The sequence below is a fragment of the Chelonoidis abingdonii genome, chromosome 8 (assembly GCF_003597395.2).
Source record: "Chelonoidis abingdonii isolate Lonesome George chromosome 8, CheloAbing_2.0, whole genome shotgun sequence".
NCBI lineage: Eukaryota > Metazoa > Chordata > Testudines > Testudinidae > Chelonoidis > Chelonoidis abingdonii.
The window spans coordinates 66,867,242-66,893,447 of record NC_133776.1 but is presented as its reverse complement, the minus strand read 5'-3'; the positions used below and the strand labels follow the sequence as shown (position 1 = coordinate 66,893,447).

The window sequence follows — 26,206 nt, the reverse complement described above, 5'->3', positions numbered from 1 at the left end:
TTTTTGAGTTAACTGCGATTAATCAACAGTCCTAATAACTACATACTTCCCATATATGGAATAATTTGCAGCCTAGAAGCTCTAATATTTGAGTGACTTTTACCTTAATATGGAAGGCTCCCAAAATGACCCCAAAATCTGGCTAATTCTAGCTGACGGCCTGGACAGTTACATATGGAAATCTCAGTTAGTTACTCTAAAATGCTGCTTGGCTATGCCCATTTCAGCATGCCCAAGACTTAGCCAGTTTACCATCATTAGCACTGGATGCGTGTGAGTCACATGTGATGTCCATTTCACTTGATGTTAAAATCACTTCTGTTTTCCCTCTTGCAGAATGCTCCTAACTAACGATAACATGAGGATGCTCTAAATCCTTTTTTTTAAAAAGGATACAGATTTATTTTGTCTAATGCCTTTCCTGGGGTGCAAACTGTATCCCAGAGCGCTTTGCAGGGCTCAGTAATTACAGAGATACATAATAATGAAAGGAGAGATGCTAGCGGCAAGGGAGAAAAGCTGTGATCCAAAAATAGAATAAAATTGTTTTTAGCCACTATTACAAGCAGCCCTCTTATAGGCAGGGCCATGACCTATTAATTTGGAGGGAGAAGAGCCAGAAGTGATTTGCTGGAGAAACAGGCAATAATGAATGGTTCAGAGAAGGCCAGTGGAGAACTCCCCTACCTTCCCACTCCTATAAGGGCAAGGAAGGCAACACATTCCATACAGATACAAGGGCACTCTTCTTTACACAAGGGAGGCATTAACCTGTGAAACTCACTGCTGCAGGATATTATAAAACTAATTCAGTAAAATTCAAAACCACAATTTATGATGCACAGGAGTAACATTTGCAGTTCCACTAGGTGTTCTGAAGTTACAGGCTTACCAGTCCTCGTGCTTTAAGGCTTAGTCCTGCTGCCACTGAAGTCAATGACAACAACACCATCAAAATCAATGGTACAACAGAGTCTAGTCCTTGGTGTATAGGCTGGTCAAAAGTTGTCCAGAAGGAATTTTTCTTCCCACATACAGCATTGCACAACTGAGCACACAGATACATTCAAAGCGGGGGAGGTTGCCTTTATCTGAAACATCATGCAGAGGGCACTGCCAGAGACTGGATCCAGTACCTCTACAATTTGCCTGGTCTGCTGAGGCAGTTTCTACGTTCCAATTATCAAAGAGTAGAGCTGGTCGTGCATTAGCAGCAAGACTAGCTGTTATAAAAACCATCCCCCTTCCCTTTCTCCTGGCTCAAGAATCATTCACAACTCGATCTTGATTTCATTGTTCAGAAGCATCCACAAAATGCTCAGGCTGCAAGTTGTTATTAATTAACATCACAGAGTTTAGAAGCAGACGGAACCCCCTCGATCTCTCAGGCTGACCTCCTGTATCACTCAGGCCACCAGCACCCACACACTACACCCCACAACCAAAATTAGACCAAAGTATTGCAGCCCATGAGAGACTAGACTATGACATGCCCCAGGCAGAGAATGGGAGGGACTGAAGTACACCAGTGCCTGAGCCGTGATGAAGTGAGATATGGCCAGATAATCCTGGTAAGTGACCTGCCTTCACATGCTGCACAGGAAGGTGAAAACCCTCAAGGGCATTGCTAATCTGACCTGGGGAGAAATTCCTTCCCAACTCCCACATATGGTGATCAGTTAGACCAGGGATGGGCAAATTACAGCCTGCGGGCTGCATCCGGCCTGCAAGCTGTTGTAACCCGGCCCAAGAGCTCCTGCTGGGGATGGGGCTCAGCCCTGCTCCAGCCAGGGCCCTGGGTCAGGGGCCACACCATGTGGCTCCCAGGGGCCGCAGCTTGGCTCCAATCTGGCTCCTACACATTCCAATGACCCCCTCTGGTACTCCAATGGGAGCTGCAAGGGCGGTGCCTGCAGATAGGCCAGTGGGCAGAGCCACCTGGCTGTGTCTCTGCGTAGGAGCCACAGAAGGGACATGCCACTGCTTCTGGGAGCTGCTTGAGGTAAGCGACCCTTGGACCTTGCACCCCTGAGCCTCTCCCCCTGCCCCAGCCCTGATCCTCCTCCCACCTTCCAAACCCCTCAATCCCAGCCCAGAGCACCCTCCTCTACCCCAAACCTCTCATCCCCAGCCCCAACCCAAAGTCCACACCCCTAGCAGGAACCTGCACCCTGTCCCGCACCCCTGCCCTAGTCCTGATCCCCCTCCCGCTCTCCGAACCTCTTGGTCCCAGCCAAGAGCAACCTCCTACACCCCAAACTCATCATCCCCAGCCCCACCTCAGAGCCCACACCCCCCACCAGAGTCCTCACCCCCTCCCGCACCCCAACCCCAATTTTGTGACCATTCATGGCCCATCATACAATTTCTATTCCCCGATGTGGCCCTCGGGCCAAAAAGTTTGCCCACTCCTGAGTTAGACCTATAGCCTGTGAGCAAGAACCAGCCAGCCAAGCAGTCATTAGTTATGTTTTGCTGTGCTCATAAGCATGCTGTGATGCCTGGTAGTTCACATAAACAGGCACAGTCCCCGCCTTGAAGATTTTGTCTGTCTGATATTTGTATGGCCCTTATCACTAGAGTATCTGAATTTTGCAGTTTCAGATGAGAGACAAACCAACTGAGCTGGGGAGCACAGAGAGGGCTTGCGGTAATTAGCTATGTTCTTCTGAGGAGTGGCCCACGCACAACTTCACTGAACAATTATTTTTCTGTACAGTTTTGTTTAAAAATATCTCTGAAAAATGGGTAAAAATCTGTACGACTTGATTGACTCGTACCTTGTGGGCATCATGGCACAAGAGAGCCTTGATGATCTGAAGGGATCGGGGGGGACAAGGGAGTGGCCAAGGTAAACTAGCTGGAGGAGGGTATTCCCTATGGCAATGGAGGCAGGATGGCCTAATGGAGAAGGCACTAGCGTAAGATTTAGGTTCAATTCCTGGTTCTGGTCTACTGGGAGATCTTGGGCAAGTTGTTCCTGCCCCATGCCTCAGCTTCCCCATGTGTAAACTGAGGATAATGATACCATCTTTGTAAAGTGCTTTGAGATCTATTGGTGAAAAGCACTATAGAAGAAATAGGTATTATATTATTACTGTTAGCAGGCTGTTTGCCTTGGCTGTATGGTCTTCGGGGCGTGGGACCGGTTATCTGACTCCCACAGCATTATTTCTGCTCCCTGAGTAGGTGACTGAATAACAAACAGGGACTGCCGAATCACACAGTTAATTCTGGTGATAATGACTTTTCATAGGAATAACCATTAGTACGCCATTGCCCAGAAGGCCTGGGATTTTCTGCCATGTCCCCAGGTCCCCTGGACCCTCACAGATCACCAGCGATCTGACCCTAGGAGTTACGCTGAGCTGGATCCGCCGCATCACCCCAAACAGAGTTGTCAAACTAGCTACCCCACTCTACTGCCAAGAGTGAAAAAGGCTTTACCTTGCCACGTAGCACCCGAGCAATGGCTAGCATCCACGTGCAGGCAGGACAGCTCCTCAGTGTGTCTTCCAGGGAGAGCCCAGTGACAAAGGAAAGGAAGATAAATACCAAGGGAGGACCAGGTCCTTTGCACTCTATTCCTATGGCCCCACAGACAGTCCAGCCGTCTTCATCCTCGCTGAAATAACACCCAGCTTCTCCATCAACTAGGCACTGCTCTTCAGCCCAGGGTGTATCTTCTAACCTATGTCTGGGCAGCACCCACCCAGCACAACAGGGGCCCAACCTTGATTGGGACCCTCTAGCAGTACCTCAGTTGAACCCAAGTCACTACCCTAGGGGCTCTGCTCCCAGCTCACATTCCCATCTCTGCTTCTAAAGGGCCAGCCGCTGCCACTGTGTGACTCCCCAGCCCATTCGCCACATACCTCGCAGTAAGCTGTCCATTTCTATCAAAGTGAAAGCATAGGAGTAAGAGGTTGGCTCCCCCTCTGCCTGGCTAATGTTTCTTCCTGTAGATATGACACTTTGGTCAAATGTGCTCTGATAAATGTGGGACAGCTGCATTTGTACACACAAAGTGTCAAACCCAGAGCTCAGTGAGGCTGCGTGATGGGTCTATAGGAAGCACCAGGTTGGGTGTGGGGGAGGAGAAAAAAGGAGCCTCCAAGGGTCATCTGGGCAGTGGTGGCTCATGGGATCTCTAAGCTAGGGCCCAAAGAGAAAGGGGTGGTCTTTTCTCCCTTCAGATAAGGGGGATGGAAGTGGCTCTGTGTGATTCTCTGATGCCCCCAACTGCATGTGTGCTTGGCCTGTCACATGTGCTATCCACCAGATGCTCCATTCTTGTGTCTGAATTTAGCATGCCGCTATGCAATGCATTCTGGGTTGTCTGGATGTACACCAGAGGGAGGTGCTGGAAATCTAAACTTAAGCAACAACAGGGAGGGCACCCTGAGCTCACAGTTCCTGTGCCTCTTCGCCCCACTCCTCTCAAGCAGTGGGACCCTACAGATGGATCTGTGCATGTACATTGCACCCTGGGTCCCTGCCCACTGGGAACAAATGAGATCTGTGCTTAATCTGTCATTGCTTCGGGGAGAGAAGAGGGGGGCCCCCAAGTTCTGAGGCTTCCTGGGGAATTCCCCTGGAGCCCTACAGCAGAGAGAAAGAGAGAGAGCAGCCCCTCCTTCCCCCAAACTTCCGCAATCCGTGTCCATGTTTCTGTCCTCTCACTCCAGCTCCTTGCATCTGTCCATCCTACAGCAGGAAAATCTCCTCCCCCAGCTCTGTGGTGAAAAAGAATGGGAACACTCCCCCCTGCTCCCTAGCTGTATTCTCTCCGCTGTTACTGTCTCTTATGTAAAGGGCAAAGAACAACCCCAGGTGTAAAAGTGTGTCCCAATGAGGCCGCTATAGCTGAATGGGTAACTGCTGGTCATCAGTGTAGCCATGGGGAAGAGGAGAGGTTGAATGATAGCTGGAGCCTGGGACAGAGGAGCACTGTACAATAGTCAACACAGCAACTAAAGGGTTGCTTCTTTTGCAGTATATGCAAAAGTAGGAATGTGGGGTCCGTGTCAATGACTGGGTTCCTCTTGCCTAGCGGGGCCTGGGGAAAAAAGCAAAAGATGGTAGACCAGGATGCTGTTTTTAACTGTAGCTGAAATCAACCGGAGCTGCAATGTGGAATTTGGCCCAATATATTGTTTCAACTAATGTTCTAGGCTGCATCTGTGTGCAATTAGTGTGGAGACAGAGCTAAGCAGAAGAACCGTTTGGAAGAGGCTGATCACAGAAAAATGTGGCAACCGCTAAATTCTGAGGCTGCTTTTTGGATTACGTGTTTCTGGCAATAGATGTTTGTTTCTAAGTTTAATAGATGCTAAGCTTTTGTTCACGAACCCCAGAGGGATCCTGCAGCACACAGCTGTGCCAGTGTCCTGTTTGTGATTTCATTGACTGCCCCTCCTCCCTGACCATCGTGTCCCTGTGCTGAAAGTGAGACACACGTGGCTGAGCTGAGCTACAGCCCTCAGCCCCCCTGAGAGGAACCTGCCCAGCTCACTCATCTGTGCCACTGTGGGGATTTGCATAGCACAGCCATTAAGGCTCTGCAGTCAAACATGCTGCTTTAACTGGAGCCAGGTTTGCTCTCAATGAGCACTGGCGCCCTGGAAGCAACTGAAGATGCCCCCAGAGGTAGGGGCAGAGTTCTCAAATGGACTCACTCGGGGATTCCTGCTCTGTTGGGGCTTAGCTCCTAGCACAAACACAAGGTCTGAGCAAAGAGCAAAGGCAGAGTGGAGCTGGGCTCCCTGGAGTGTAGCAGGAGATGGGAGGGTTGAAGAGCAGGGCTGGCTGGGTTCACACTGGGGATTGGGGCTGGAGAGCAGGCAGGGTAGAGAGAGGCCCTGATTCTAGTTGCTCCGTTCCTATGCTCAGTGCTGCAACGGGGAAGGGGAAGGACCATGCCATATTCTGGGGTCATTTGGGGCCTTCTCTGGCCCCTGGTGCAATTTAGAGCAGCCTTGGGGATGCTCTAACTTATGTAAGGGCTGCCTAGGGCCCCCTAGAAGCCATGAGAAGCAGATAATAATTGAAATGCAGCATCCTGTGGCCCCCCTCTTCCCAACATCTCAGACATGGCAGGTCCTGTGTGGCGAGGGGCTGCATATAGCCAGTTTAACCTTAGACAGCGGGTAATTCCCATTGCCAGCCCCACTTCTAACCCCAACATGCTGTGGGATTCTCAGCCATGGCACTAGTTTGCTGAGTCAGTCCAGCTGATGATCAGCAATGGAGCAAGCAAGAGATGGTCTGAAGGAACTCCCCTGCATGGGAGTGGGGGTTCTTTAGCAAGGGATGGATTCAGAGATAAAACAATGATGACAGCTGAGTTCAGAGCTCTGAGAAGTCCGGGGTTAAGACAAGACATTTCAGGAGGCTGCTGTGCCTGGATCTCCTCACTCCCTAGCGCTCAGTCCTGGGAGCAACTATCTATGTCTCTGGCTATGCAGGTTGATTTCGCTTGATGGGGAGCAGCCACTTCAGGCTTGCAGCTTAACAAGAAGTTTTTACAAGAAACTATTTTTGCACTTCAGAGCCTTAACTGAGTAAAATAAAATTCAGTGACCAAAACACTAAGGGGAAGGCGAACACACTATCATCTTTACCCTGTCAACCCCCAGCGACGCGCCCAGCCGTGAGGTACCACCGCACCCAGCGATGCGCCCAGCCCTGAGGTATGACTGCCTCCCCTCTGCTAGATCACAGCACTTTAGCACATTCCTTTAGCAAGGGAGCAGGATTTCATCATGTCTAGGCAGCAGAACACCTGGGACCCCACTCATCAAATGCCAGTAGTGCTCAAATTGTGCTGAGACTCAGCCGTGTGTCTTCTATCTTAGAAAGAAACCCCTATTGAGAGCTGGAGCTCCTGCCCCCGCGCCCTACTGGCTAGCAGAAACAGGTGCCATCTTGGGACAGAAGTGGCCACCCTTTCCTGTCCATCATTCAGCTCGGCCAGCTCCCCCCTCCCCTTGCTGGAGGAGCTCAGGTGGACCTGGCCAGCCAGAGAAGAAGAAAGACATTAGCCACACTAAACTGGATGCTGGCTGCCTCCTTCCCTGCAGCATGCTGCAGCCAGTTGGCTGGTACATCAGCAGGACAGGCCTGCGCAGACGAGAGACGGACAAAGGGAGGGCAAAGTGGGACCTGTAAGGCTGACAACTAGGGAAGGAGAGGCAGGAGGCTGGAGACAGAGACAGCCAGAGACGGGGTGCTGCAGACAAGAAACAAGGGGCACCCTTTCCCATATGGACTCTCCCCTGCTGCTCCCCGCTCCTTGCTCTGCATCTCTCCCTTCCCCCCTCCGCCTTCCCAGCTGATGCTCTGGACTCAGCAGTGTCTCTGCTGCCCTGCAGGTGGTGCTATATGAAGCTGAGATGCTCCAGCTCAGTTCTGTTGCCTGTAGGTGGGCGGCTAGGGATGGCAGTCACATCTAGGCATGCTTTGCCCACCTTGACCTTCTAGCCATGGATCTCAAAGCCCTTTACATATAATGACCATGCCTGCAAGGTGGGTGCATGCCATTATCACTATTGTGCCACAGGGGAAACTGGGTCATGGCAAGAGAAGTGGCCTGAGGTTACACAATAATTCAGTGGTAGACATGGGAATGGAACCAGGAATCCCGACTCCCACCACCTTGTTCTGTCTCCTTAGCCCCTGACCCCTTTGTGTACACCAGTGACCATGTTATCAGCCTGAGAGGATATCAGGGCCCTGTCACCCACTGTGTGAACCTTATGGGGACTCTTAAGTCATGGTGAGCCCCCAGACCAATCCTGACCCCACGTGAATTGCTGCTACTGATACCTGGAGAACTAATTGCCACAAGGCATTCCTGAGACACAGAACCAAGAAGGATCCAAATAAGTATGAGACATTTAGGTGAATAATATCTGCAGTCCCACAAGCTAAAATGGACATACATAAAGGTTGTGCACCCTCCTGCTTCACGACTAACTGCCTAGGAAGTCCCTTTTGGACATGGTCCTGCCTGATTGGTCATTGCACTGTCCTGGACTTGATGGGCTACTGGGCTTCCGTGATTTGACAGTTCCTACATTCCTGTATTCTGACCCTGTGTGTGATTTCCCCGCACCTCTACCCTCCCCAATCCTAACCCTATGGACTCTGACCCCTTGTAGACTCTGGCCTTGGGTGCAGGCCCTGGATGTTCTCTCACCCTAGGTGATCTCTAGGTATCTTTTAACCCTCCAGAGACTATGGGGTCCCCCTGTGTAGCCCATGAGACGTCCAGACACTTTCCAATCCTGCACCTCATGTTGCTCGTGTCACAGAGTGCAGCCACCCTTCACAGTCACTCCGCCTGTCTGGCACATTGGTTAGGAACTGACGATGGCTTTCATACCCGCTCCTCCTCCCTTCTGGATACCACACCCCTTGCTGGGCATTGCTCCCAAGCATGGCATGTCCTTCTCTGCTTACTCCATGTGGCACACACTGGACACTCCCCTCCCAGTCTCAATGCAACGCACAGCAGCCGCCCTCTCAACCCTCATCACCTCCCTTCCACACACCCAACAGGGTACAATGGGTCTCCAGAAACTTACTGGTGATCTCCTGTCACTCCTTCTCCATGTGCCTGTCCCAGAGTTGGCTCTCGTCACTAAGAGTGGCTTCCCAGTGGCATTCAGACTCTGGAGCAGCCAGTGGGCAGCTGGTTTGAAATGCAGGAGTGGTCGGCTAGTGATAGGAATGGCAGCAGGCGACTCATTCTCACAGAGAGCTGAGAGGGAGGAAGGAAGGCCACTGAGAGCTAACCCCACCCTTTCAGTTCCCCTTTTTTGGTTTCTGACTTAAGCCAGTAGCTTTGTTTCCTCTTGATCCCACAGGCAGCCTCCAACAGTGCCACCATGAGTCCTATGCAGAGAGGGCACCAGTGCCAGGCGATGGGGTTGGCCTGTGAGTGGCAGGAGGTGTGTCTGCAGAAAGGCAGGGTGGGACAATGGGCATGGGCACAGCAATGGAAGGAGAGGAACACAGGGCACACACAGGATGAGGGAGGAGAGATGGAGCGACAAACGGACAGACGTCAGACAGACAATAAAAGGGAGATCAGATGGAGAGACAGGACATGCAGGCAAGATAGAAGAGGACAGGCAGAGGAGCAGGACAAGAGAGAACAGGACAAGACAGATGAGAAATGTGGAGCAGTTGGGTGGAGACAGTAAGGGTATGTCTACACAGCAATAAAATACACGTGGCTGGCCCAGATCATGTGACTTAGGCTCGTTGGGCTGAAAAATTGCAGTGTGGACATTTGGGCTCAGGGGGAGGGTCCCAGAGTCCAGGCTCCAGCCCAAGCCCGAACATCTATACTGCAATTTTATAGCCCAGCTGACCCGGGCCAGGTGTGGGAGTTTTATTCCAGTATCGACAGACCCTTGGAGCTCCCTCCCCATGTGGGACAAAGGGATGTGTTGTGGGGAGAGAGGCAGAGCCAGCTGCTCCACATGTAAGGCAACGGGGACTGTAGAGGTGAGAGGGGCAGAGACAGCTCCTACTAATGTGCCATATTTAACTGGAGCTTTCTGGAGCTGGAGGCAGAGACATGGCCAGACACTTCCTCCTACTGAGTCATTAGCTAAGGGTAATTTTTTGCTGTTGATAAAAATGGTAACTTAAGAGGAAATACACTTCTGCATTTTTGCTGCCTTGGCAGTATTATGAATTTCTTTGTCATTTAAGGATTTCATTCCCCAGCAGACACCCTGTTGATATGGGATGGAATGACCTGCACCTTTGCACGTGTTCTGTCTGTGGAAAGGGTTGCTAACACTCAGGAATAATGCACAGGGCAATTTTACTCCACAAACTACATCCATTTCCCTGAACAACATACCAAAATCCTCAGGCGGGGGAGCTGAACTCTGTGCAGCCGCACCTGAGCCCTGCAACTGCCAATGACTCCAGTGTCATCTCTCAGGGTCAGGCCCCTAGGGCCTCATACACAACTAGAGAACCTCCAACTACACCCAGAGGCCATGGGTGCAGTGGAAATACAGACATGCCTGCACACAGGTCATGCAGTGCATCTGGCACCTGCAATGTACCTTTTGTACATACAGCTGAGGCATTTCACTGTCACACAGAACCCCTTCCAGGGCCCTCTGCCACACGCTAGACGGGAGCTCAACCAATCAGAGGCTCCCCTTCGTCTTTATGGCCCATACTGGCCCAGCCAGTGTCTTTCCCAACCAATGAAGGGTCTCCTTTCATCCTTCTCAGCAATATCTGCTTCTCTCCAGTAGGTGGCGCACTGCTCGCTGCTGCCACACTCCATGGGCGCCATCCGGCGCTCTGGTTCGCCCGTTTCACTCTATTGTTCCGCCCTAGTGTTTATTCTCTTCCGCTTCCGGGGCGGGTTCTTTCTTTCCGTGCCGTCGCTGCCGGTGCCGGGAGGATGGTGAGCGGGGTCTAGCCTGGGTGTATCCGCCGCCATCCGCCTCGGGGCCCGCTCGCCTGAGCCCGGGGCTGGGCCACATGCTGCGGGGAGCCGCTGTGGAGGGACTCGGCCGGGGCCGATCCGGGAGATCCCGCCGTGGCTCGGTCGGGTGGGGCGGGGCCCTGTCCGCTCCCGGGTGCGAGGAGAGGCAGGAGGGGGTCGCTGGCCGCAGGGAGCGGAGCCGCCGCCGGCCTGTCTCCCCTCTATTAGCCGAGCCCGTGGCGGCGGGCATGGGCCGGGGGCGCTCACCCGGCACTGTGGGCTGCACTGCTCGGGGCTGGGCGGCATCTCCTACCTCCCCTCGCTTTACCTGCTGTGTCGGGGCGGTGGGATTGGTGGGCACCGCCCGCCTGTGCCGGGAGAGAGAGGCACTCGTATACTGGCTGTAATCCCAGTTGCTGGGGCGGGGGTTGGACATTGCTCGTGTTTAGCCCTGCTTTGGCTGCAATCCTCGGACGCCCCAGGCAGATTACATGGCAATTACTCTAACATGCTGCACTGTTCTCTGCTAGGTGAACGTCCCCAAAACCCGCAGGACTTACTGCAAGAAATGTGGCAAGCACCAGCCCCACAAAGTGACCCAGTACAAGAAGGGCAAGGATTCTCTCTATGCTCAGGGTAAGGGGCAGATCAGTGCATTTCTAGACTAATTTTCCATTGGGAGCCAGGAATTTATTACTCTGAGATATGTCACCAATGTGGACAGTAATGGGGTTATGATTACTACTGGCAGTGGGAGCCCTGGGAGTTTAAATCCCAGCTGCAATGTGTTGCTCCTGAGGTAATAAACACATGGGATAATGGAGTGGATATGTGTGGAGAATTTGTTAGGTTTCACAACTGTTTAACAACCTATAGTGATTATGAGGTGGAGGCTCCCAGGATCCTTGGACATTCATGGGTTTCAGCTGTTGGCCTGAATAGTTTTTTCTTCCCCATAGGAAAGAGGAGATATGATCGGAAGCAGAGTGGTTATGGTGGTCAGACAAAGCCTATCTTCCGTAAGAAGGTGAGCGTGCTAAAGGAAAAGGTGTTGAAACTCTCTGGTCAATTTCATGTGCTCTGGTAAAGAGAGGTGATTCAGAGGACTCCTATAGCCTTGCATGATGAATGTTGAGTAGAGATTCATAGCATATGTTGGTAACCTTGGGTAGGGTTGTCAGTGCCTGTTGGCATGGGTCTAGACTGGGTGCAGTGAGTGTAATCTTGCTGTTCTTGAGGCTCAGCAGCTTGTATCGATGACAGGTTTTGCCCTTTTGTGCCTGAATTCATTTCTTTCCTCTGCTGCTCTTTGGCCAGATGGGAAACTTTTTCTTATGGTAGACTGAAATAGCATGGCTTTGTCTGTGTGCCAAAGGCGGCATGCAAGCTGATTTTTACTGCTGCTGCCAGCCGGGGTTCTGGCTGCTGGCCTGGGTGGATGGAACCCTAGGCTGGCAGCAAGCTGAGTGGGGCCCACGGCCGGGACCTCAGCTGGCGATGGAACCCCAGACGGACAGCAGTTCACCTACTGCCAGTCGGGGTCCTAGCTGCCGGCCCCTTGCCAGCTGGGGTGAACAGAACCCACGGCTGGCAACAGGCTGAGTGGGGCTGGTGGTTGAGACCCTGGCTGGCAGGAGCCAGCAGAACCCCAGACTGGCAGCAGGTGAGCCGCTGCCGGTCTGGGGTTCTGTCTGCCACCCCGCTCAGCCTGCTGATGGTCTGGGGTTCCGGCCGCCGGCCCTTCTCAGCCTGCTGCCGGCCATGCTTATCTTGCTGCAGGTCTGGGGTTCAAGGCGCCCGGCCCCTTGCCAGCTGGGGTCCAGGCCTCCGGCCCTGCTCAGCTAGCCCAGGGCTCTGTAACCACTCTGGGGTACCAGTAGCCAGCCCAGGGCTCTGCAGCCACCCCCAGCTTCTAAAATAAAATCTTGCATGTCTACCACCCCTAGAAAGGGCATCTTGCACCCCAGGTTAAGAACTACTGCACTAAACTGATAAGATCTGCATTTTAATTAAATTTTAAATGAAGCTTCTTAAATCTTGTGTACTTTACATACAGCAATAGTTTAGTTATATAATATAGATTTATAGAGAGAGATCTTCTAAAAACATTAAAATGTATTACTGGCACGCAAAACCTTTAATTAGAGTGAATAAATGAAGACTCAGCATACCACTTTTGAAAGGTTGCTGACCCCTGGTCTAGAGATTGGGTACATCACACTTCTGGGCTGGCCAATGTGTCTTGAATGCCAGAAGGGAATGGCCGTCCCACTGACTTTTTTAAAGGGACATAATGGGGATAGAAATTAAATTACCCCTTTAACTTGCTCATATTGCTGATACCTTAAATCATCACAACTGAAAGAATTTTAAAAATCCAATATCTACAAACAGTGTCAACACAGAGATTTACTATTATAACTATTTTGGTTAGGAATATGATTTTTGCTTTTAAAAAAAAAATAAGTTATACAGTGCAGCAACTGTGTAGCCCCGGCCTAAGACTGTATGTTAAAGGTGATCTCTGGGGAGAAAAGGGTTTGTACCCGGTTTCACTGCTTCATAGGTATAAAGGATGCCTGGAGAACTACCTTTTATTTAAAAAATACATGGAGGTTTACTTTTGTTTTAACCATAGAAATATCTGCACTGTCATGTCTGGTTTTTATGGGGACTGGTGAACTCAGCGTATCATCTTAGTTTTCTGGTCCTCTCTTGGCTTCCAGGAAAAAGATTGGAATTTCTAATGTAATTAAAAAAAAAAAAAAAAAAAGCAGAATTAGCCCCATAACTTTTTCTTCCAGGTCCTTATAACTAACAGAGGCACAACTCAGACTTTTTCATTTGCAGGTCATCTTTTATGACTGGTGGCTTTTCAGTGTTGCTTGGGTCTATTAGGAGCATAGGGAGAGACATTGCAGAGTAGCTTTAGCATGCTGGCTATGTGGCACAGTTGGTGACTGCCGTATGGATTGGAGTCCTTGGGTAACAAGCAGAAGGATGGGTGTGTTCAGTGTAGTTTCATGTCTGCCAGAATGATGATATAATCTGGTTTGCTTGGTAGTATTGGAAACCATTATTTGAGTAGCCAGTGGTAAAAGGAGTGCTGCTGGTTAGGATTACCAGTAATCTTTAGGACCCAGACTAGAACCTGTGGATGGACAGAATATTGCAGGCCAGGACTGAAATGTGGTAACAGATCTGTGCTGGGAAACTGGCCTCATGGCTTTGTCAGCTCTGTGCTCTTCATTCCGAATAGGAAGTTGAGTTTGTTCCCAGATTTCTTGTCTCCGAAGTCCCAAGGCTGCTGGGTTTTTGTTCCCAAAAGGCCTTGGAGCACCTAGCCTGCTGTGAACATCAGGATGAGCTGTTCCTCTCTAGGGCTAAATGATGGTTGGCTTTGCCTATTACTGGGAATATTCTGTTCACTGACTTTCTCTCTCCAGGCCAAAACCACAAAGAAGATTGTGCTGAGGCTTGAGTGTGTGGAGCCCAACTGCAGGTCCAAGAGAATGCTTGCCATTAAGAGGTGCAAGCACTTTGAGCTGGGAGGAGACAAGAAGAGAAAGGTATGTGCTGAGAGGGGTTGTGGGTGAAAGTTAAACTGTGGACTGTGGCCACTATAGTGCTGAGCATCGTGAGAAAACTGCACTTCCAGAGCTGGCCAGCAGATCTTAAGCCACCTCTGTATTAATGTAAAGATCCTGCTGCTCGTTGGCTGTAACTGTTTAATGGAGAAACTAATGAGGTTGCAGAGTTGGCTTTTGGCAGGGAGAGTAATGTTAATCACTGGATTTTCAGAATGGCTGTGAGAGGGTGCTGTTTGAATAATGCTCCATAGAGGTCCCTGAGGCGAGTTGAAATGTTTGTGGTAGGGTTCTGTATTGCACATACTCAATCAGTCTTTTCTCTTTTACAGGGCCAGGTGATCCAGTTCTAAACTCCATCTTGTTCATCGTTATGGAATCCATTAAAGTTTGTGAAAAGAATCTACTGCTCTTGTGTATTTCCTTATTGCTAGGGAGGAACTTCTGGGTGTATCAAACCCAAATGGGAGCTGCCGCTATGAATAAAGCTCTCCAGGACTGGGAAATCTCACCAGTGGTTGAACGTTGCTTTTGTATGGGCTGATGCTGCCTAAAAAGAGGTTTTAGAATAAACTGTCTGTAGCTAGAGAAACTTTTCTTTAATCCACACTCAAAGGTGTCAGCTCCTGGGAGGTTGCTCAGGGCCTACTAGTCTGATGTACCAATGTGGTGCGGAAGCAACATGTTGCTACTGTCCCAGGTCCCTTACTTCCACAAAAGGCAGTAGAAGGTAGGGATGTGTCTATGTAGAGGACTCCATGGGACTGTCTAAACAGAAGTTGCACTGGCTACCCTTAATTGACTTAGTTAAATTAGTGCAGACTCTCATATGTGATCACTTACCTGTTTTAAACCTGCTTCAGTAATTTTGCTTGTTACTGAAAATATGGCCACAAGCTAAACCACTTTGAGAGCTAAATTGATGTCTGTGTACAAAGCTGCAGCAGTTTAACTAAATTGTATAAAATCCCACCTTTATTATAGTGATATAGTTTGCATGGACCAGACCTTATTGTATAAAGTGCTTTTAGAGAAAAGGGAGGGGTGGGTAAGATCAGCTCATCCCCTGAGTGATGGTCCTAATGCATGGGGGAGGGCTGGCTTGGCTTTTGCTGAGCCTACTGAATAGCAGTTGGCCTCATTCCTTATACTACAGAGATATAGAGCTGGCCTCATTTTAGATCCCTCTTATCTACAAGCACTAGTAGTAAACTGAAAATTACAGGGAGTAACTGTACAAAGGCCCTCGTGGCAGGGTCTAGCTGCCCTAATACAAAATGTAGAGATTTCACTATGACAGAGTCACCTCCTCTTTCCAGTACCATTTTTAGGCAGTGATCATTTATTGCTATTGGTAGATATGAACGTGCTGTGGGTAGCTCAGAGCAGAGTTGTATGGGCTAAGCTTCGTGTATTTAACCTGCAGTCTGCTTCTCCCTCAGTGTTGGAAAGGGCATGTCTGATTAGCCCATTCAGCTAGAAGCAAGTGTTTAAAATGTTTAGCCTGATCTCATCTTTAGGCATAGGCTTGAGAGAAACCTGGCTAGCTTTCTGTTTCACCCCAGCACTTAACACCAACCCAAGATTCCTTTACATTAATAAAGCACAAAGCACTAAATCCATGTGTGAAGGTTACAGACTACCAGCTAGCACTAAAAAAGGTCACTGAGATCTATTAGAATAGGAATTGCAGGCGCTGTTCTTAAAGACTGACCTCTACTTCAAAGGAGAGGAGCCCTCTAGTTTTCTTAAATCTTAAGCTGTATAGAGGATGCCAAGGAGCATCTGGCAGCATCTCTGTAAAATTCCACTTGATACTAAGACTAAACTTTGGCAGAAAAAAAGGGTAATGTATCTCTACCCACACACAACTGAGATTCTTCATATGCAGCAACAGAAAGATAGCTCTATTAAGTTTTAGTCTGTATGCCTCATCTAGCATAACTTTTACAGCATTAGCAAGAGGAGAAACTCCTTCCACGTTTTGTAACAGAATAGTGTCTGTCAGCTATCAACTATTAATGGAATGATTTTTTGACTGGAATTCAAAGGTTCAGCTTTTATAGCTAAGCTGTTCTTTGCAGTGGAGGTTTAAAGTGGCATCTTAAGCAAGCTGTTGAAGCAATTCTGCATGTAAATGTAGCACCTTTTAGGCCTGTTGAAATAATTGGTAGTATCTAATGCTAGATGAGAAGACAGCCTTTGATAGTGCATCTCCAAGAGAAGGCAGAAGTCAACAGGACCATCTGTTGGTGAAGTGCTTTACTACAATTATCAAAGGTGTTCAGGAATAGGTAAGCTTTAATTTTTTAGCAAGACTTTTGTGTACAATGTTCCTTATGTACAGGTGTCTTGGTATGTGTGAATGTGATTAGTTTTGCAAGAGAACTAGAAAACCTGCCGCAACAGAAATCTCAGATCACACTCAAGTTGAGTGTAGGCTCAGTTCCACGCACCGCTACAAAAAGCATCAACCCCCTCTAGTGTTTATTAAGGTAGATTATACCACAGCGGAAGGAGATGGTGGGGGAAAGGACAGAGCACCAGTCAACATCAGTGGGTAGGGGAGAAACCCCTTCAACACACCATACTCAAGCTATTGGTGCCTAATGATTAATCCTTGTGCACCAAAAACTATTCCTTTAGTCCAGAGCCAGCAGTGGAACATACAGCTGCTGGCACCAAGACAATCAGTAAGCTGCTGAAGGCAGCTGAGTGACTACCCTCCCCTAAAGAAATATGGAGTAAGAAAAACCCTAGAACAAAGTGAAAGCCACATAAGTGGGAGATACGACTACATGGATGTAGTGCCCTTTTCTCAAATTAAAGGGAGACAGCCAGCAAGAAAGCGATAGCCTTAAAAAGTACTGGCTTAAGACACTCATCACAGCAAGGTGAGAGCAACCTTGGCAAAAGGGTAGGAGGTGACTATATGACTTCAGGTGGGGATTTGAGGGTGGAGTGTGTTTTCTTGCAGCTGGTGTACATTAGTCACACAGGCCTGAGAGGAAGCTGTTAAGGCAAGATGGGAGCACTCTTCCCCTGAGTCCTGGCACCACTGAAGAACCTCATTAACATGGTATGTGCTTGCTCTGTGTTTTCTCACCTGTTACCAAGGCCATTAGGTCTTTACAGAAGGCTGATCCAGTCTAACTGACCAACTCAATTCTTTAGCCCCCAGAGAAAGGAAGGTTAGGTCACATGCTACATTGAGCAGGACTTCAACAGATCTAGCAGGGACAAGTAAAAGGCACCCTCTTCCCAGTAATTGCAACACAAGGATGGAGAGAGATTACAGTACTTTTTGCTGGATTAGGGTTAGTTTGGTAAAGTTCATCCATCACTGATGGGATCTTCAGCACTTACTGCCCATGGATGTGGAGGGGCAGGATTGGAGCAAGGGAGCTCTGTTGCCTGGGGAATTAGGTCACCATTACATTATAAGATATCTGGAGATGGTTTTTTGTTGATGTTCATAACAGGCTTCTCAGCTGGGGACTCCCCAATCACCACCACCTTCAGCAGCACAGTACCCGTTGGGTTCACCTTAATGTTCAAGAACGAGACCCAGTTGTGTAGTCCCCAGTCCTCACTGGTGGGGAGGATCTGCTGGATGGAGCATGCAGGGTTGCATGCCAGGCCATTGCCAAGGAAAGAGGTAGAGAAGCTGAAGATCTGGGGTCCTCCAATCTCCTGTCGATTCATCACGGCCACAGCATAGGTACCCCCTGACAGAGGCCGCTCCCAGAGCTCAAAGTTGTTATCCTGCCAAAAATGGAAACCGAACAAATGTTTGAGGGTGAGACTGACTCTACAGGTTCTAGTCATCCTCTCCCTAAGCAGGCAGCAGGAAGGAATGTGAAACTCAGTTCTCTGTGGGTGGATGTTTTCAAAACTCTACTCTCCCCAGTCTACTCTGAGGAAGGCAAGGGAGGCATACTGCCCCCAACAACCTAGTTTTACCTACAGTCTCACACCCCCAAGAGGAGAGGAAATCTCTTCCGTTTCAGTGGCTCCAGCCCGTCATACCTTGGTGATACGGTATCCTTGCTTGCCCAGCGGGTCCTGGTTGATGGCAATCACATCTTTGTTCTGGAGCAGCCACTTGGCCTGGGGGCTGATATGACGTAGGTCATTGGACATGAGCAGTGGAGCTGCCATGATAGCCCACAGTGCCATCTGAGTCAGCTGCTGGTCCCAGCTCAATCCAAAGTTGCCAATCACCAGCTGTGACAAGTGTAGAATGAGAATGGTAATACATATGGTACTAATATTTTCATCTTAAGTTAGAAAACCCAGAGCCTGTCATCACCAGCTGGTAGGAGGGAGTGGGGCAAATGCCAAGGTCATGCAGCTATTTGGGGATCAGGAGCTGGAGGAGTTACGCAAAAAGTTATGGTGGGGGTAAAGAAGAAGGTTGCGATTGACTGGAAGACAGCACTAGGAGCACAATGCTTAGTCTGAGGTCAAATACTCCTTAAGGAGTGGCTGCTAAGTGTGTGCCCAGTTTGGGCCTGTTTTCACCTCTGGGGAGGCCTGAGTAATTGGCATTCTGAGAATTGGGCCCAGTGGGCCTCAGGCAGGGCAACCAGAGCTAGTGCCTACTTCTGAAAGCCTTGGGCTTACTTTTCAGAGTAGAACAGCTCAAACAATGACTCCCTGCTGAGTCTGAGCAATGCATGCAGGTTACATTCCTCATCACTGTGGATATCCTAACCCATCCTCACATAGCCACCAAGCTGCCTATTTTCCTAAGTCATGGACTCCCTTTGATGAACCCGTCGTGCTAGGACCATAACAGAGGGTCCTCTGCCCCCAACATATTTCCTCAGTCAGTTCCTTACAAAGTTTCCTCCTGATTCCTTCTTTTGCTCTCAGGAATGGACTCCCCTCCCACAGTCTTGCATTGGTGCTGCTCCCCACCCCTTATTCTTCAGACAAGTAGAAGCCTCCTCATGGTGGTTGCAGTGTAACAAGAGCTCGGGTATTCTCACCATGTCAGGGTCATTCCAGCCTCCTGGCCCAGCAACATCCACAATGCTGTCTTGGTGTAAAGCCGTCCACTCCAGGGTATTCTTAACACTGTTCCAGGCATCATAGATGTCAGCAAAGTTCCTCCAGTGATTGCAGTAGTGTTTGATTTCTGTGTAATTGGGCTGCCGGAGGACAAAGAGCAAGAGGGTGCACATACAAGACAGCTTGAGCATTTAGGATAAGGAGGCATAAAAGGATGGATGCACTGGGGAGAATCATAGACTGAATAACCTTATGGGTCTTTTCCATCTATGTGCTGGGGCCAGTGCAGGATTGTTCCCTATGGTACATTCTCTGGTACTTGCCCCACTCTAGGGTGAAAGCATTTCAACCACTTCCCTCAGGAGAACATTCCATGGCCTCTTAAGTCTTCCTGACTGTATTCAGCCTAATGTCACATCATCAAGCCTACTCATAACTGGTACCACCCTAAGTAATTACCCGTGGTTCTTGGGGTTTACAGCTTACAACTTCCAGAGGATTTAGTCCCCTCTTTACACAGAAGAGGGTGGCTACATTTTGCCATGTCACAGCATGAAGGAGCCAGCTACAGGTGAAGTCTTGCACTCTAGTCCCTTTACGGATTAGGATTTTGCTCACAGATTTCTCCCATCCTACTAGTGGAAAAATTCCTGATAGCTCAGTACTCCACAATCCCCATTGGTGCAGGGATTACCCTACTGGCAGATAGGCCTAAGCTGGGGGATTCCATAATCTTCTGGGAAGCCAGAGAGGAAGATCATCACAGCACCAGTTCTGCACATATCACTCCTATTCAGCAGTGGCCAAATTGTCTCAGGGTTCCTCCTGACAGGTAGGACAGAGTAAAAGGATGCCTCTGCCATGAATTCTTAGCTAGCTGAAACCCACCTTAACCCTCTGCTCAGTGCCCATTCATTCATCAACACTTCTTCCCTTCACCATCTCCCTTCAGCCACTTTGCTCCTTTGATATTCAGCCAGGATTCATGTAGACAAACTTGATGATTTTGCAAGTTAGTTTATTTCCTTAATATTCTGAATCACCAATGTCTTCCCAGCATGCATCACATCTGACTAGGGCCAGTACCCTGGGGAAGGACTCCTTACCCTCTGCATGGGTCTCATGTAGAGAGGCCATTCACAAGAGTACACAATGCTTCTGCCAGTCTTATTCAGGGCCAGAGACATGTTCCTGTAACCTGAAGGAAGAGAACAGCAGCCTGGTTATACCACGTACTGGGGCAGAGGGAAACAGGAGGGTAACATAACTCAGCACCGTTGGGTCTAATGTCAGATCAAGACTCTTGTAAAACTGGGAGTGGGTTGTGTGATGACATTTCCCATGGTAATGACTGAAAGTCAGAACCCCAGCTAGAAAGGAATGATTGTCATAGTCCAGCCAGATGTCTGCAGTCCAGTTGCCTGCCTTTCAGGAAGTTGAAGCAGGTAGGAAGAGGGAAGTAATGTGGCTTAGAGACAGAAAACTCAGCCTCCGGGGAGCTGGGTTCTATTCCTGGCTCTCAGTGCCTCAGTTTCCCTTTCTATAAAACAGGGGTGATACTTCATCCTCCTTCGTGAAGAGCTTCAAGATCTACTGATGACAAGTGCTATATAAGAGCTAGGTGTTATAAAAAGGTGTTGTCTATTGCTTAGAGCAGAGGACTGGGCCTCAGGTCAGATACTGGTTTCAGCTACCACCTTGCTGTATGACCTAGGTTAAGGCAGCCATTACACTGCTCTAAGATTCAATGTACTCTTCTGTAAAATGGGTATAATAATTACATACCGCTGTGTAATGGGGCTTCCTCCCACCTCACTGTACGATGGGTTCTAGTCTAGACAGTTAGTATTAAGCAAACTCAGTTTTTTCTTTTACAGACAGCTGCTATTTTAACTTCATGAGCTGTTCTCCATGCTGAGAGTGGTTTGAGTAAAGCCAGCTGCAGCTAACAACTGCACAGCTCAGTAATGTGTGCTCCTTACCCTTATGAATCCGTAAGCCATTTAGATTCAGAGGGTCCTGTGTAAGCAGTAGGAGACAAAGCCAATTGGGTGAGATTCCAGTATCACTACTCTCTTATCTTTGTACCTAGGAGAGCCCTGTCCTGTTTTGTCCTCTTTGATTTAAAGACTAGAGGGGGAAAGTTCCTGTGCTATCCCACTTAGAACTCTCCTGGAGTCACAGAGAATCTCTGCCAAGAACTTCCAGCTTCACTAATGGCTGCCTAAAGGTGCATTCCAGCTGTGGGCCTGGTGTTTGAAGGCACTGAAGTTATTGTGTGTTAGATTAATCAGCTTCGACAGGACCCCCTGATCAGTTTGCTCTGAGGGAGTGCAGAACCAGCTCCAGCCTCCCTGCTGACAACTGACACTCTGATAAGGACTGAGTCAAAGAGGAGTCCTCTTCTGAGCTGCCCTCTTCCATTCTATGTAAGTCTACGATTTGTTAGACGGCATGTCTGCCTGGGGTTGGTTGCCTATGTGTAGGGAGGGATGAAGAAGACCTGCAGCATGTATGCCTGGCCTGTCAGAGAAGCTTCCTTTTAGTTCCCCTAGGTTCTCAGATGGCACCCTCCCCCCCCTCATATCCCCTGTGCCAGTGGATATGTTCAGGTTCAGAAGAGCAGCTCTTCACTGTCTCAGCTCTGAGACAGTGCTGACTAGAAAGCATTCCCCACACATGGAATGCCTACAGTTGGCACATACCTTCTGCCAGCTGGTCCTGTGTGCCGTAGTTACAGCCATCGAACTTCAGCAGGTCCACACCCCAGTCAGCAAAGGTTTGGGCATCAAGGTCATAGTGGCCATAACTGCCAGGGAAGCCAGCGCAGGTTTTGTTTCCAACATCCCCATAAATCCCCAGCTTCAGCCCTTTGGAATGGACCTGAGGGGAGCAGACAGACATACAATGAGAGCCAACAGCCATGAGGCAGAGAGAGAGAAACAGCGGTGCACAGTAGGAGAACAAAAAAGAAAGAAGTGAAATCCCTTTGCACTACCTTAACCACATAGTTGCTGAGTGAAATTTCCCACTCCTCCAAGAACAGGCCCATTCAAGAGAGAATCGCTGCCCAGAAACCTCTGGGATCCCACTTTCACTGCCAATATAATTCACAGTCCTAGAGGAAAACATGTGAATGAGAACCAAACCTCCCTCCCAATGCAGGGGCTAGGACCCTCTTAAGGATTCGTTCAGGGGTCCTTAGAGGCCAGGGTTAGAAACCCGTGTATAGAATTTGCTAGGCAACCAATCTAAAGAAGATCAATCATAAAAAACCTTCTAATATATCAAGCACAATAGTCAGTTTTTGTAAATCAGGGAAAGTCCCCAATCAAGTGCCCTCTGCAGAGAACATCTGCCGCCCACCTCCACAAGTTCAATCCTGGACTGCATCCAGTTTAGTTCTGCCATGCCCTGGTGGTGTGGAGTCATGAGGTCTCACTGCAATAGCCTGGCTCTACGTCATGTAGGGCATCGAGGCTAAGAACTGGGTTTGTGGAATGGATCTGGCACTGGATAAGTAGCCACTGGAGAGGGCAGAGTATGGGTGTGATCTACTTGCTTATGCTGCCTTCTCCCACCTTTGCACCTTGGAGAGTGGCAGGTGTACCAATGTCAGTCATGGAGAATGCTGATACAAGGGATAACAGAGACTCCTCTGGGGATTTAGGTACCATCTCTATCTATACACTCACATAGTCGGCCAGTTTGCGGATCCCACTGGGGAAGCGTTCTGGGTCAGGTTGCAGCCTGTCCTGATTATCTCGAGTCAGAGACATCCAGCAGTCATCAATACAGACATACTCATAGCCTACATCCTTCCAGCCATCTGAAACCATCAAGTCAGCCATCTGCATAAACAGCTGCTCACTGAGGGACACAAGAACCAGGAGGTCATAGGGGTCCAAGTACCATGATGGTTAGTCAAAACAGGATGTTAAGATTTATTATGTTGTGCTAAATCTGATCTTAAAAGCAGACAGGAGATCTTTCAGCCACATGGTTTCCACCTGCATAGTTACTTCCTAGGAAAGACACATAGATGCTACAGTGCAGTATAAATACATCAGTTGGATTAAAGACAATACTACAAACACCTAATATTTGTAAAGTGTTTTTCATGCAGAGATTTCAAAGCACTTTACACAAATGGGTCAGAGTCCGCTAGTGGGAAATCCACATTCATGTGGTAATATTAGCCTGGGGAAAAAAACAGCCAAAGGCCCATCTTAAAGATCTGAATGGGACACTGGCCAATGCCAAGCAGAGGATTTGTTTCCAACCCTGGAGGAGATATCACACACCCTTCCCTGTCAAGATTGCTAACCCTTTTACTGACCAAGGTTCAAGTCACTGTACTGAAAAACAACATGGTTATCCCAGATGCGGAGAGAAAAAACATCTGCCTCGGAATGCAAATGAGATTGGACCGGATGTATTTTTAAACCAAGTCCCAGAATTATGCTAAAGCCTTGGCCCTAGTTGTATTTAGAAACAACTGCATTGTCCCTAGATTCCCTGCCCAGTCCCTTTGCAGTGCAGGTTTAGAGGTGACCCTAATCCTCTGATTGCCAGGAGGGGAAGACAGGGTGGATCGCTCCATAATTGCCCTGTTCTGTACATTCCCCCTAAAGCCCTGGTACAGGCCACTGCTGAAGCCAGGATACTGAGTAAGTCAGACCATGGTCTGTCCCACTAGGGCAGCTCTTATGTTCGGACGGGCCCTTAGGGAGAAGCGAGGCCTCATCAGTTCCCTGTGCTCTGCCAGCACAATTAGAGCGGTTCTTTGTTCCTTGTAATTAAACCTCTGGAAAAGGGAACTAGTAGGTGAGCTAGTCACGCTCACACCATTTGCGTCTGAGCCGCAAGGTTCAGTTCCCAGGCATCTAACCGCTTTCCTCCCACCAAATCCCCACCCCGCCGCTGCAGCGGCCCGCGGCTCCGAATCCAACCCCAACTCCAGCAGCGTTCACACGGGGCTGTGCCTCCTACTCCTCGCCTCGCCCCCTCCCCCTTCCAAGAGCGGCCGCCTGCGGAGCGCAGCTGACGGCAGAGCCCCAGAGGCGGCCCCCGCCCGGTACCTGACGCAGGAGAGCGGGTCGCTGGCGCAGTCGGTGCTGCACAGGAAGCGCTCCCAGTGCAGCCAGCCCATAGTGGGGGTCCGGGCCAGCCCATTCTCCAGCGCCCTGGTCCCGGCCAGCAGGACCAGGACCAGGACCAGGACCAGGACGCAGGCCAGCGTAGCCCGCCGCCAGCTTCCCACTGCCCTGCCCATCTGCCCCGGGGACACGCACTGATGTCAACGCGCGCTGGCCTGCCAGCCTAACCCCGGAGGGACACTCCGGCTGGCCAATCCCGGCCTGCCGCCCTCACAGCTCAGCCAATCAGAGCGCGTAAATCTACATGCAGCAGGGTAGGTGCGGCCCCAACCCGGAAGCGGAGCAGGAGATAGAGAGAGGGGTTGTCATGTGATTGGAGTGAAGGGGGGCCTGTCATATGATATGGGTCCGGGGTGTCAGGTGATTGCCTCTCATATGTGCTAGTGTCTCCCAGAGGGAATGAGGTGACCCTTCCCCTCCCCATGGAGTGGCAGGGGTGGGAGGTGGCTCCCTTTCCATGACCCAAGCTGGGTGCTGCCCAACTCTGGAGTCCTTTGCTACAACATGGCCATGGGTGGAGCGAGGTCCCCCACACTGCTAGCCCCTGCCCTGGCCTGCAGGGCAAGAGGGCAGTTTGGTCACTAGGGCCCAGTCCTACTTTAAACTGTGTCCAACTCCTGAGGCTGCCCCTACAGTCCCGGTTCCTCCAGTGTTGCTAACTCGGTTTTATTTAAAGTCTTGTGATAGCGGGGGGTTTTCCTTAAAGCCCCAGCTGCCGAATCAGAAGATGACATGAAAATCTCAGCTTCCATTTACCTATATATAGAAAATTGAAGTGTCTAGTCTTCAGAGTTGCCGAAAAAAAGCATGAAACCGTAAACTGGCTGCACCCTAAAGCCTCTGGAATCAGAAAACAAATAAAAATAATCTAAAATATATTATTTTTTAAAAATTATCTCAGGATTTTCTGGGACTTGACTCATTAATTTTGAATGTTGGGGGTTGGATACTGGATCCCATACTCCCCCTTAGTTAAATAATACAGTATTGCTGACAAATCACAAGTCAGGCCCCTCAATAATCATAAGATTTAAAGAAAATAATAAGTGGGTTATTTTTCTTTGCCTTCTGGTTTCTGAGGCATAACAGTGCATTTGGTTCAAAATTTCAAGGTCTTCTTTATGAGAGCTAGAAATCTTTTTTCCAAATGACAGCTAAGACTCAGCTCTAGGAGATGTTGGTCTTAAAAAAACAGTAAATGTCACATGACTCGCAATACAATCATGAGAGCTGGCCATGCTACCACTGCTAGCTCTGGTGCAGCAGGTTGGTTACTGGAAAATTTTATGGAATTTTCTAGCATAGAAACACTCCAGTTAATATGGATAGGAGCAAGGTCAGGCCTCTAGTTGCTAAGAGGGGTAGGATAAAGTTAGGATAATGGGCCTTGGAATCAGGAGGGTTAAGTTCTACTCTGGCCTCTACTGTTGTCTTGTTTTGGGTAAGTCATGCAACCTCTGTGTGCTTCAGTTTCCTTATATGCAAAATGATGATGAGCTGTGTCAGTGAGGAAAAGCACTTTCAGACCTGTGGATGGAATGGACTAGAGAAGAGCAAGGTACTAGGGTTGTCAACAGTCCCTTATTACAAGGGACATCCCTCTTTTTTTCATCTCTGTACAAGACTGGGAGTTGCTGAGTGCTGCAGAAAGCAGCAAGAACTAATCCTTGGTGAATGTAGGTGAGCGCTGATGATTAATTATGAATCATTATTATAATTAGTAATGATAATAATAATATTGGGAGAAGGAGTTGGGTGGGGTGCCAAGAATACAGTCCCTTATTTTTGAAATGCAGTGGTTGCCACCCTACAATGTATTTGTGCCAATTGTGGTGGTGGCTTGTGTGATGAGGAAACCGGCTGAGAACCATGGGCAGGGGACAGTCGATAGGCATCAGACGGTAATAACCAAAGCTAGATAATTCATTTGAAGAATATCAAAGAACTCAGTTATTTGAAGAATATTATTTGATAAGCTG

General features: G+C 49.2%; 3 protein-coding genes across 7 annotated transcripts in view; 1 reads left to right on the top strand and 2 right to left on the bottom strand.

Moving 5' to 3' along the window:
* The window catches only part of BTK (Bruton tyrosine kinase), a 30,939-nt gene extending 22,177 nt beyond the window's left edge, over nt 1-8,762 (bottom strand). Inside the window, exons 1-2 of one of the 3 annotated variants that reach the window (XM_032772188.2) lie at nt 8,589-8,668; nt 3,448-3,512 (exon numbers count right to left, since the gene is read on the bottom strand). In XM_032772188.2, coding sequence (XP_032628079.1) covers nt 3,448-3,480 — 33 coding nt within the window. In that variant the 5' untranslated portion in view covers nt 3,481-3,512; nt 8,589-8,668. Of the gene's footprint in view, nt 1-3,447; nt 3,513-3,875; nt 3,957-8,588 lie in introns of those variants that run through there. The other 2 variants (XM_032772187.2, XM_032772189.2) reach the window with 2 other exon arrangements.
* A 1,557-nt stretch (nt 8,763-10,319) lies between these two features.
* Nucleotides 10,320-14,450, top strand: RPL36A (ribosomal protein L36a). Its single transcript, XM_075068997.1, has 5 exons — nt 10,320-10,430; nt 10,996-11,101; nt 11,425-11,492; nt 13,912-14,034; nt 14,385-14,450. The coding sequence occupies exons 1-5, from the start codon at nt 10,320-10,322 to the stop codon at nt 14,403-14,405; spliced, it is 429 nt and encodes a 142-aa protein (XP_074925098.1). The 3' UTR covers nt 14,406-14,450.
* A 1,885-nt stretch (nt 14,451-16,335) lies between these two features.
* GLA (galactosidase alpha) lies at nt 16,336-24,438 on the bottom strand. Of its 3 annotated transcripts, none has more exons than XM_075068723.1 (7): nt 24,363-24,438; nt 22,764-22,938; nt 21,774-21,951; nt 20,175-20,266; nt 19,047-19,208; nt 18,082-18,279; nt 16,336-17,817 (listed from the first exon to the last, which is right to left on the bottom strand). In XM_075068723.1, exons 2-7 carry the CDS (start codon nt 22,923-22,925, stop codon nt 17,491-17,493), a joined length of 1,119 nt encoding a protein of 372 aa, XP_074924824.1. In that variant the 5' UTR covers nt 22,926-22,938; nt 24,363-24,438; the 3' UTR covers nt 16,336-17,490. The 3 variants fall into 3 exon arrangements, with proteins under 3 accessions (XP_074924824.1, XP_032628028.1, XP_032628029.1); XM_032772137.2 differs by having other exon boundaries at nt 24,150-24,403; XM_032772138.2 differs by lacking the exons at nt 19,047-19,208; nt 24,363-24,438 and adding an exon at nt 24,150-24,355.
* Between the last annotated feature and the right edge of the window lie 1,768 nt (nt 24,439-26,206).

Bases quoted from the DNA above. Each gene is read 5' to 3' on its own strand.
- RPL36A (XM_075068997.1), top strand. From the start codon at position 10,320: ATGGGCGCCATCCGGCGCTCTGGTTCGCCCGTTTCACTCTATTGTTCC. The intron at 11,102-11,424 runs GTAAGGGGCAGA...TCTTCCCCATAG, and splicing joins GGATTCTCTCTATGCTCAGG to GAAAGAGGAGATATGATCGG. The intron at 14,035-14,384 runs GTATGTGCTGAG...TCTCTTTTACAG, and splicing joins GAGGAGACAAGAAGAGAAAG to GGCCAGGTGATCCAGTTCTA.
- GLA (XM_032772137.2), bottom strand. From the start codon at position 24,343: ATGGGCAGGGCAGTGGGAAGCTGGCGGCGGGCTACGCTGGCCTGCGTC. The intron at 18,280-19,046 runs GTGAGAATACCC...CACTTGTCACAG, and splicing joins GCTGGAATGACCCTGACATG to CTGGTGATTGGCAACTTTGG. The intron at 17,818-18,081 runs GTATGACGGGCT...CATTTTTGGCAG, and splicing joins AAGGATACCGTATCACCAAG to GATAACAACTTTGAGCTCTG.